We start from the raw sequence: 12,471 nt of genomic DNA on the forward strand, positions 1-12,471 counted from the left end.
GATGTGTCTGCTGCTAGAACTCTGTGGCATTGACCTGGTCTCTAATCTGAGCTGCTAATAACCTACGATTTCTGAGGCTGGTGACTCGGATAAACTTATCCTCCGCAGCAGAGGTGAAACCTGACAGGGCACACCTGTGAAGTGAAAACCATTTCCTGTGACTACCACTTGAAGCTCATCAAGAGAATGCCAAGAGTGTGCAAAGCAGTAATCAAAGCAAAAGGTGAGTACTTTGAAGAACCTAGAATATAATACATTTTCAATTGATTCACACATTTTTTTGTTAAGTATTTCATTCCACATGTGTTAATTCATAGTTTTGATGCCTTCAATGTGAATCTACAGTTTTCAGAGTCATGAAAATAAAGAAAAATCTTTGAATGAGGTGTGTCCAAACTTTTGGTCTTTACTGTATGTAGACACAAAGACACAAGAACGCACTGATTTGTAGACACAAAGGCAAATGCACGCACACATCCATAGACACACAGGCACATGCACGCACACATATGTAGACACAGGCATGCACACATACATAGACACATGCATGCACACATACGTAGAAAACCAGGCACACGTAGACACAGTCACATCCATGCAAACATACGTAGACAGAAAGGTATGTGCACACACATACGTAGACACAAAGGCCTATGCACGCACATATGTAAACACACAGGCACATATATATATATAGACACAGGCACATGCATACACATATGTAGACACACAAGCACATGCATTCACATATACATATACATACAAGCACATGTATGTACACATATGTAGACACACAGGCACATGCATATATACATACACACAGGCACCTGAATGCGCAAACCTGAACAAGAACGCAGACGGGCACATGCATGCAGGCACATGAACGCAGATATGCACATGCACACATACGCACTAATGTAGACATACACACATTTATACAAAAAAAGTCTTACAAACGAACATATAAATATACACATACATACCCACATATTTGGTGAGTTTTTACCTCCTCCGGCTTGTCTCCCATCTGGCTCGCAGCTCCATTGATGATCCTATCCTGCGGGAAGTAGCAGTGCAGGGCGCACTGTGTGATGTCACAATTAGCAGACGTGGCCGCGTCTGTTATGTGGCACTCCCGGGATGGCACACAAACAATTCAAGGCACATTGTAGTCCTGATTAATGTAGAAACAAGTGGCTCCGCGGACCTGCACAACGGACGTTGGGGTCGCTCAGCCTATAGCCCCCTACCATATTCCAGCCCTATATGAAGCACAGGGAGCCCAATGGGAACCTGGGACCACCAGGGGGGTTAACGCAGGGCCACAAAAGGCCAGTCCGACCCTGACTGTAGTCATAGGCGACGGGGAAATACAGTGAGCGATAACGCGGATATTAATGCTATGTTTACATATTGCATTTTTGCAGCGTTTTTAAAGAGTTTGATGAAAAGAAAAAATGATTTTATAGTCCCAGCAAAAGCGATGAGATTTCATAAATCTAATGCACACGATGAACAAAGCCTAAGGAGTGAAGGAGGCCATTTTTTTTCCACTTTATTAATTTTCATTATACAAGTCATTATCCAGGAAAGAAAGTTTCTTAACATTTTGTCCTTTAAAATCTGTTTTATCTTCGGTTTTCTATGTTTTATTGTCAGTCCGTAAAAGTGGCGTAATACTCAAGACAACATTATTCTCAACAGCGACCTGGGAGTCAGAGATGTGTTGAGAGTCTTCCCCATGCTGTTCCTATTCCAGTTCAGTGCGGTTTCCATCCATTTCACTGATTTTTGAGGGAGGTGGGTCTGACGGAAAAATGCTCAAGTTTCCAATTTAATTCCATTATGCGCGTTACCCAAGAACACCTGAGCATTATAGTGCTCGCTCATCACTAAACATATTATGAAACTATTTTTTATATATTATACAACAATCCACCTTCCCTGTAAGAGTAGCACTCAAGGAAGGTAAAAGTATCGTGGAAACCTAAGGTCTCAAAACATCCTGTACTTTTGATACAATCTAACTAATTAAAGGCTTTTCAGTGTAAATTTTCTTATGCTTGCAAAGAAGTGATTTCTGAATAAACTAGTTATGAAATTCTGAACATGAAAATACCTTCTCCCCTGTGTGAATTCTCTCATGTTTAACAAGAGCTGATTTATTACTAAAACATTTCCCACATTCTGAACATGAATATAGCTTCCCTCTTGCATGAATTTTCTCATGTGTAACAAGATTTGATTTCTGATTAAAACATTTCCCACATTCTGAACAGGAGAATGGCTTCTTTCCTGTGTGAATTCTCTCATGTTTAACAAGATAGAATTTCTTGGAAAAACATTTTCCACATTCAGAACATGAATATGGCTTCTCTCCTGTGTGAATTCTCTCATGGTTAACAAGATCTGATTTATTACTAAAACATTTCCCACATTCAGAACATGAATGTGCCTTCTCCCCTGTGTGAATTCTCTCATGTGTAACAAGAGCTGATTTCTGAGAAAAACATTTCCCACATTCTGAACAGGAATATGGCTTCTCCCCTGTGTGAATTCTCTCATGTGTAACAAGAGCTGATTTCTGAGAAAAACATTTCCCACATTCTGAACAGGAATATGGCTTCTCCCCTGTGTGAATTCTCTCATGGTTAACAAGATCTGATTTATTACCAAAACATTTCCCACATTCAAAACATGAATGTGCCTTCTTCCCTGTGTGACTTCTCTGATGTCTAACAAGATGTGATTTCTGAGCAAAACATTTCTCACATTCTGAACATGAATATGGCTTCTCTCCTGTGTGAGTTTTCTCATGTTTAACAAGATCTGCTTTACGTGAGACACATATTCCACATTCTGAACATGAATATGGCTTCTCCCCTGTGTGAATTCTCCGATGCATAATAAGATGTGATTTATTAGTAAAACATTTCTCACATTCTGAACATGAATATGGCTTCTCTCCTGTGTGAATTCTCTCATGTGTAACAAGAACTGATTTCTGAGAAAAACATTTCCCACATTCTGAACATGAATATGGCTTTTCCCCTGTGTGAATTCTCTCATGTGTAACAAGACTAAATTTCTTAGTAAAACATTTCTCACATTCTGAACATGAATATGGCTTCTCTCCTGTGTGAATTCTCTCATGTGTAACAAGAACTGATTTCTGAGAAAAACATTTCCCACATTCTGAACATGAATATGGCTTTTTCCTTGTCGAAGCTGTTTTATCTTCAACATTTCTTCTGCGACCTTTATTTTGTTTAACAGTCTGTGATGAAGCCGCAGATAATAATTCATTAAAATCATCAGATGATCGATCTTTGCTGTGAATGGCTGGGAGTATATCTGAGATATCGGGACGCTCTGTACAAGTATCTTGTGTGATACTACAATCATCTGCTTTAGATTTTAAAAATATCAGACGTCCTTCGGAGCTCCTGGTACAGTCATCTGCCAAGAAAAACACTGATATTATTTTAGAACAATATAACTGTAAATATTATATATCTATATAACAAATATTAAAAAAAATTATCCAACACAAACTGCAAGGTACATAGCAAAACTATATTAATAACTAATTACTTGGAGCAAACATTGCATAAACAATTAATTCTACTAATGTTCTAGATCATTGACCAGAGCGATAAGTTCAACCACTGCTGAGTGAAACAGTTGTCATGTGGCAGTAGATCAGCTCCAGAATTACTATAGCCGCTGTGAGTTAGGAGATGTATAATGCATTGTATGTGCGGACACTGAGGACTGATACATGTGCATTGTGCTGTGTACTCTGCTGCCATCTACTGGCTAAATGTGTGGGTATGAACATTAGGTATTCCTGGTCGTCCTACAGCAGCACACAGTGGGAACTGACAAGCAATAGGTGACTTATCAATCCCTTGGGTTGGGAATAGGACCGTGCAGCTTGTTCTAGCACTTTTGTGCCAAAGGCTGAACCATCTGTAGCAGAGGTGTCCAGATGGTAGTGCTTTGTGAACATGGAGAACGATGACCAGGTTGCAGCTGTGCAGAATGATCCAGAGGTACGTGCGCCAACTCAGCACAAGATGCAAAGGTAGCTCAGGTGGAATGGACTGACTGGAAGTGGTGGTTCCTGAGGATTATCACTTGGTTGATATTAAAAGAAGATCCTACTTTCAGAAGAAAACCTGGCATGAGCGTCACGGCTATGTGATCTGCCCCTATATGTAGGGAAGGTTCTCTGGATGATAATGCTTGGAACTCTCCTAAGTGTTTGGTCATTGTAATTGCCACCAAAAATAAGGCTTTCCAGTAGAGATGTTTAGTAGATGCCTGCTCCGCCGGTTCAAAGGGAGAACCTAGTAGGGCTTTAAAAAGCAATGTTAAATATCACGATTGAACTGGAACTATAAAGGGAGGACTTAGATTTTTAATAGCTTTAAAAAAAAACTTTCTAACCAAATGATGCTTTGGAAATGATGCATCCAAGTGAGCCTCAATGGCTGAAAGCTGCAATTTGAGAGTGATTAGGTTCAATCCCTTATCAAATCCTAATTGAAGAAACTGCAATACGGAGGCTATAGATTTTATATCTGCATTGTCTGACCAACACCCTTCATTATAGATTCTCCATATCCTCGCATTTTTGCCCATTTTGTACCTCCTGGTTTAGACCCTGCCTGACGACCATTCTCCTCTGGATTTCAGCCTTATCACAGGTCGTCACCCCCTGGGACCCTGTAGTAATTCCAGATCCTTGTACAGGGGTTAAAGGGTTTTGACCTTCTTGGGGTTCTGCTGAGGGGGTGGCTTGCCTTTAGTCTGTCTGTGAGTCTCCCTATGTCTGCGGTACTAGACAGACGTCATAGCTGTGTAAGGAGCAGGTGGTGAGGAGGGGCACTTCTCCTCAATTATGTTGCTTTGAGGAACAAGCACTGGACCTCAAGGACAGATTCCAATCGTGGGGATATTCAAACAGATCTATAAAAAGTGGGTATAATCGTGCTAAAAATACCAGCAGGACAAAGTTGTTAAAGGAGTTGTCCGACATTAGCTTAACAAAAATGTTTGAGTTTATCTGTGCTGTATTGTCATATAAATCACACCTACATTGTTATTTTCTGTTTACTAACTTTTGTTCCTCTTGAATTATCCCTTTATTCTCTGCAGCTTCTTGTTTACATTTAGATCCAGCAAACATTACCACTTCCTGTGCAAAACCTCAGTCAGAGCTGTCACCGCCCGCCCCAGTGTCCAGCCCCGCCCCAGTGTCCAGCCGCGCCCCAGTGTCCAGCCGCGCCCCAGTGTCCAGCCGCGCCCCAGTGTCCAGCCGCGCCCCAGTGTCCAGCCGCGCCCCAGTGTCCAGCCGCGCCCCAGTGTCCAGCCGCGCCCCAGTGTCCAGCCGCACCCTCTGCCCGCCCCCTGCACACACATTCCCTGTCAGTATATTCTGCCCCAGCACTGACCTGTTATCACTACAGCATTGCAAATAACAGCCCCACATCGGGCTTTGTACCGCACACGCGCACACATGGCTCTGTACCGCACACATGGCTCTGTACCGCACACGCGCACACATGGCTCTGTACCGCACACGCGCACATATGGCTCTGCACACGCACACATATGGCTCTGCAACCCCCCCCATCGGGAACACATGTGGAGTACATACTCACCTGTCCTCGGTCCCCGCCGCTCCTGCACGTTCGTGCTGCGCTGTCTGTGCTCGCTTCAGCACAGTAGTGACGTCACCGCTGTGCTGCAGAGAGCACAGACAGCGGGAGGGACAGTGATGAGAAGCAGCGCTGCTTCTCATCAGCACTTTCAAATGTACCGGCATCGGTGATCTGTGATGCCGGTAGATTTGAATGTGCGATCCTGGGCAGGGGGCCCGGTGCTGGCGCTGACACCACGGCAGCTGCCGCCAGGCCCCGCCCCCAGGTCACGGACCCCACAGAAGTGCAGGGGGAGGTTACTGGAGGTGCGGGGGAAATGTGTGGGAGGGTGCAGGGAAGGGGGCGGTGACTCCTCGCACTGTAGACACCCAGCAGGGAGGCGACATGCTGCTCCACATTTGCATGTCAACATGGCCCTGCCCATGTAGACGTGCAATGACCGGAAGCAGCAAAATCGCGGCAGGAGCGGTCACATGACCGCTCTGAGCCGGGGGAGAGGGGTTGACAGCAGGGCAGGTAAGTGGTCTCTATCTACTTACCTGCCCCAATGTAGCCCAATAGGGAAATAAAAAAAAAATGTCAAAGAAGCCGGATAACCCCTTTAATGGGAGGCGGCACTAAAGAAAAGGAAGAAGGCCTGATTCGCTTCAATACCACATTTAGCCACCAGTGGCAGGACATTCGTGGTATTTTCAATAAACATTGGGGTGTCCTTAGAACAGATAGTGTGCTGGGTCCCAAATTATCCAATGCCCCTTTGATGGTGGCAAGAGGGGGAAAAATTTAAAAGATCAATTGGTGCACAGCCACTACACGACGAGGACAAAGCCCTTTTTGGTTTCCCTGAAAAGTAATCTGGGGTCGTTCCCATGTGGAAGCTGTAAAGCGTGCCGCAATATGATACGCTCCAATACTTTTGCATCGTCTGATGGGAGTAGGTCCTATGTGAGACATCATATTACCTGCCGGACATCTAATATCATCTACTATGTGAAATATACATGTAACCTAATTTACGTGGGTCTCACATCGCGGGACCTCCGCATACGTGTGAGGGAACACATGAGAGATATCATAGCGGCACAGGAGGCAACTGACATGAGCCTCCAGAAAACACCACGACACTTTAAATCATGCCACAGATGTAACCCGGACAAAATTACAATTCATGGGTATTGATGTAATTCATTTGGGCCTGCGAGGGGGCGACTAGAAGAAATCTCTGGCCAGACGGGAGTGTGAGTGGATTGTCAGATCAGACACAGTCAAACCATTGGGACTAAACGATAAACTTCGTTTTGCACCTTCTTTTAGTGGGTCAGTCCCTGGATCCATTCACACTCGCCTCCTCCATCTCCTCATCATTAACTTATATCCCTAACAATCTGGACTACTGTTGGTACGTGGGTATTATTCCTCCCTAGCATTGTCATATCTCTCTCTCTATACAGTACAGACCAAAAGTTTGGACACACCTCATTCAAAGAATTTTCTTTATTTTCATGACTCTGAAAATTGTAGATTCACATTGAAGGCATCAAAACTATGAATTATCACATGTGGAATGAAATACTTAACAAAAAAGTGTGAAACAACTGAAAATTTGTCTTATATTCTAGGTTCTTCACAGTAGCCGGCTTTTGCTTTGATTACTGCTTTGCACACTCTTGGCATTCTCTTGATGAGCTGCAAGAGGTAGTCACCGGAAATGGTCTTCCAACAGTCATGAAGGAGTTCCCAGAGATGCTTAGCACTTGTTGGCCCTTTTGCCTTCACTCTGCGGTCCAGCTCATCCCAAACCATCTCGATTGGGTTCAGGTCTGGTGACTGTGGAGGCCAAGTCATCTGGCGTAGCACCCCATCACTCTCCTTCTTACTCAAATAGCCCTTACACAGCCTGGAGGGGTGTTTGGGGTCATTGTCCTGTTGAAAAATAAAGGATGGTCCAACTAAACGCAAAAAGGATGGAATAGCACGCCGCTGCAAGATGCTGTGGTAGCCATGTTGGTTCAGTATGCCTTCAATTTTGAATAAATACCTAACAGTGTCACCAGCAAAGCACCCCCTCACCATCACACCTCCTCCTCCATGCTTCACGGTGGGAACCAGCCATGTAGAGTCCATCCGTTCACTTTTTCTGCGTCGCACAAAGACACGGTGGTTGGATCCAAAGATCTCAAATTTTGACTCATCAGACCAAAGCACAGATTTCCACTGGTCTAATGTCCATTCCTTGTGTTCTTTAGCCCAAACAAGTCTCTTCTGCTTGTTGCCTGTCCTTAGCAGTGGTTTCCTAGCAGCTATTTTACCATGAAGGCCTACTGCACAAAGTCTCCTCTTAACAGTTGTTCTAGAGATGTGTCTGCTGCTAGAACTCTGTGTGGCATTGACCTGGTCTCTAATCTGAGCTGATGTTAACCTGCGATTTCTGAGGATGGTGACTCGGATAAACTTATCCTCCGCAGCAGAGGTGACTCTTGGTCTTTCTTTCCTGGGGCGGTCCTCATGTGACCCAGTTTCTTTGTAGTGTTTGATGGTTTTTGCCACTGCACTTGGGGACACTTCCAAAGTTTTCCCAATTTTTCAGACTGACTGACCTTCATTTCTTAAAGTAATGATGGCCACTCGTTTTTCTTTACTTAGAATTTTTATTATGGCAAGAAAAAAAAAGCAGCTAACAGTCTATTCAGTAGGACGATCAGCTGTGTATCCACCAGACTTCTGCACAACACAACTGATGGTCCCGACCCCATTTTTAAGGCAAGAAATCCCACTTACTAAACCGGACAGGGCACACCTGAGAAGTGAGAACCATTTCCGGTGACGACCTCTTGAAGCTCATCAAGAGAATGCCAAGAGTGTGCAAAGCAGTAATCAAAGCAAAAGGCGGCGACTGTGAAGAACCTAGAATATAAGACATATTTTCAGTTGTTTCATACTTTTTTGTTACTTATTTCATTCCACATGTGATAATTCATAGTTTTGATGCTTTCAATGTGAATCTACAATTTTCAGAGTCATGAAAATAAAGAAAACTCTTTGAATGAGAAGGTGTGTCCAAACTTTGTCTGTACTGTATAATTTATAATTAATTATATATATATATATATATTATATATATATATATACACACACATATCCATACGCGTGTATATGTATATGTGTGCGCATGTATATGCACATGTGTGTATATAGGTCTATTGCTTTCTGTTATCTCCAGAATACGAGGTGTTGGCTCTTGGTGCGGTTTTATATTGTTTTTCCCCTGTTTTTAATGTCTTGTTGGTTTATTCCTTCCATGTATGTTTAGTTGGTGCCATCTTTGATGTTTCGTTGGAGGTTATAAGTGAAGGCGTGTGGAGCAGGACACATTGCACTGTTTGGCAGCATTGGATCGGTTTTGCGGCGTGCGGTCATATGCATGTTGTGTGTTTCGGCACATGATGTGTATAGGAATGGTGCTTTGTGTTGCGGTGTAGAGTGTATTCGCTATGACACTGCAGGATACAGGGGTGCGCTGTATTGTTGTAGGTATAAATACCATTTTCTTATGGACGCATTATATGTCTAACATTTAGAACTTTATTGATACTTTTAGTGACTTCTTCCTATAAAATATGAACATTTGTCTTAACAATATGGGTGACGTTCTTATAAGGAATATTGCTCCATTGCTTCTTATACATGGGATGTGACGTAGTAATGGGGGTTTCTATGGATCTTTATATAAGCCTCTGTCCTTAAATAATAATAATATTGTGGCTTTAATTCTTCCTCTGATAGTAGCAGCATTAACAATCCAGTGATTTTATCCGCCTGTCATATCTTGTAGAGGGGATTTTGTGCCAATCTTTCTGTGTCCTCTTCTTTGGAAGTTTATGTATTTATATTGACCCAAACATATTTATGGATTTAATAAAAATAATGCTTTATATGCAGTAATCCTGGTTTGGGTTATGATTTTTCTACAATCTCTTGTCTATGGCACACTCCTTTTTGCTTTGCTGGTTTTCCTCGTGTTCAGAAGGTGCTTATTTTATTTTCCTGAAGCCTCTGACACTTCCGTATAAAAAAGGTACGTGTCTCACATTCCATTTTTCGGGTCCGTGTTCCGTTTTTTATGGACGTTTCTCCGGTACGTGTGACATCCGTGTGAATGCTTGCGTGTGGAATGTCCGTGTATGCGTACGTGTAATATCCGTGCGGTGTCCGTATGTGTTGATCTGTGTGTGTTGGAAAATGTCGTTGCTACATACCCGCTGACAGCCGACACAGACGAGCGATCAGAATGAACTCTGGTGAACCTCACCCGACTTCATTGTCATACCACGGCTCTGTCTGTGTGGCGTCCTGATTAGTGGACATCCGTGATGGAATCACCGGTGACCGCTAATCCCCTGAGTAACTGAAGTTAGCGGCGACATTAGCGCTTCCGTCACTCAGGTTACTCGCGGTTAGCTGGGGTCACCCACCCGACACCGCTACTCACCTGTGACTTCATCGCTGATCGCACAGCTTACTTCAGTCACACGGGCGACTCGCTGTCACAGTTGGAGGATCCAGCGGTGGCCGCGAGTAACCTGAGTGACGTCATCGGTGATCACGTGGCTCACCTCAGTTGCTGCTTGGAGGTGATCGAGAGCGGTCGTGGTCTGTGGCAGCTCCTGTCACCTTCATGTAGCAGAGCTGAGAGCATCGTGGGTCATCCATGGATTACGGCGGACCTGGATGGGTTTTTTGGTTTTATTAAATTGGTGAACGAAGGTGTTTGTTTGTTTTAATTATTCTAAATAAAGGATTTTTTGAATGTGTGTGTTTACTTACTTTTAATAACAGGTTAATTATGGAAGTTATCGTGGGGAGATGGCTGCCATGATTAACCTAGGACTTAGTGGCAGCTATGGGCTGCTGCCATTAACTCCTTATTACCCAAATTGCCAACGCACCAAGGCAATTCGGGAAAAGTCAGGGAGAGTTCCGGGACGGTCGCATCTAATGGATGCAGTTTTTCCGGGCGGATGCTGGCTTAGGGTGGTGGGCTCGCCAAAACGTGGGGTTCAACATCCTGAGAATACCAGCTTTCAGCAGTGTGACTTTACCATGGCTGGTATCAAAATGGGAAGGGGGGGGGAAACGTACAGTTTTTTAAAATTATTAATTTATTTTACTGCACAATATAGACACGCCCACCGGCTGTTGTGATTGGTTGCAGTGAGACAGCTGTCACTCAGGGTTGGGGTGTGTCTGACTGCAACCAATCATAGGCGCCAATGGGCGGTGGAAGCAGGGAATAGTAGATTGAATAATGAGCGGCCGGCATTTTCAAAATAGTTAAAGCCGCCGTAGCTTTTGCACAGCTGTTCATCGCCGCGCTGGTGATCAGGGTTTGGTAAGTATGAGACAGGGGGAGATACAGACCGACCGACAAAGGGATATTGACCGACAACCACATAAAAAAATAGATTGACCGACATCGCTCACTAAAAAACGCACGCGGACGGTACGTGTAGCACACGGACATGCTACGTGTGCTGTCTGTACAGGAATGGACCCATTGACTTTAGCGGGTCCGTGCCTGCATAATGCCGGAAAAAACGGACATGTCGAGCGTGTTGGAAAATGCACACACGTACAAACGACACGGACACACGTTCCGTGTGGTTTTACGTGTGTGTGTCTGCTACCATAGGGTAGCATTGGTCTACGTGTCTCCGTGCTGCCGGTACATCGGCACGGATGTGTGTCGGAAGCCTGAGACTGTGTAATATTTATATCAATCTGTATTTGGGGAGTACAATATACAATAATACAATAATATTTCTGAGAATGTGCAATTCTTTCATCACCTTGCACTTGTCCTCTCTGCACTGATCCTCGTGGTCAATTACTGAATATACGTCTCATGCAGATACTCATTTGTGATCCGCAGGCGCTTGTGTAGGAGGATTATGGATGACATTTTCTTCACTTCTCCCCTTTGTCTGTTGCTTAGTTTTATGTTTTAATAAAGATGTAATATGTTTCTATCTCTGGCTATTTGCTCTATTGTTTTTCTAGGGTTTTGTTGTTATTTTAGAGTTCCACTATACAATTTTGGATCATTCATTGGTTGTTTTTACCTTCTATTTGCATTTCTGACTCAAAGCTGTAGATTCATTGTGTATATAGTTTACTAGCTGCAGTACCCAGCGTTGCCCGGGACAGTAACTGTCTCTCTCCCAGTCTCTGTCTGTCTCTATCCATGTGTCTCTGTCTAGCTCTCTGTGTCTCTATCTATATCCCTGTCTATCTCTCTGTGTCTGTCTATCTCTATCAGTTTCTTTCCCTGTCAGTTTCATTCCAGGTCTATCTCTGTCCCCAGTCTGTCTCTTTCCTTGTCTTTTTCCTTGTTTACCTGTCTCTCTGTCTCTTTCCCAGTCTGCCTGTCTCTTTATCTGTCTCTCTCCCCGTCTGTCTCTGTCTCTCTCTATTCGTCTCCCCACTGACATCTTATTACCTCACACATACGCTTCTTATACTAACAATTTATTTTGTTCCTATAGCAACCAATCACAGCTCCTATTAATAGCATAACAGCTCCACTGACTTTAATGGAGGCAGATTTTTAGGAGAGTAACTGTAAAGCACGGGGTTAAATTTTCCCGGCAAAACGTAGCCTATGACGTTCAGTGAGTAACATGAGGTGTCTGTGCAAAATGTTGTGATTGTAAATGCGACGGTGCGGATTCCTTTAGCACACACACACACATTCAGCTTTATATATTAGATTATTTAGTGTAAAATTAAGGATATTAAATATATA

General features: G+C 43.6%; 2 protein-coding genes across 2 annotated transcripts in view; both read right to left on the reverse strand.

Moving 5' to 3' along the window:
- LOC142243699 (uncharacterized) overlaps window positions 1-12,471 on the reverse strand; it is a 272,143-nt gene that overhangs the window by 243,780 nt on the left and 15,892 nt on the right. The window lies entirely within an intron of this gene.
- The window catches only part of LOC142243695 (uncharacterized), a 541,000-nt gene continuing 529,919 nt past the window's right edge, over window positions 1,391-12,471 (reverse strand). Inside the window, exon 4 of the mRNA XM_075315857.1 lies at window positions 1,391-3,211. Coding sequence (XP_075171972.1) covers window positions 2,090-3,211 — 1,122 coding nt within the window. The 3' untranslated portion in view covers window positions 1,391-2,089. The remainder of the gene's footprint in view (window positions 3,212-12,471) is intronic.

The sequence above is a fragment of the Anomaloglossus baeobatrachus genome, chromosome 6 (genome assembly GCF_048569485.1).
Source record: "Anomaloglossus baeobatrachus isolate aAnoBae1 chromosome 6, aAnoBae1.hap1, whole genome shotgun sequence".
Lineage (NCBI taxonomy): Eukaryota > Metazoa > Chordata > Amphibia > Anura > Aromobatidae > Anomaloglossus > Anomaloglossus baeobatrachus.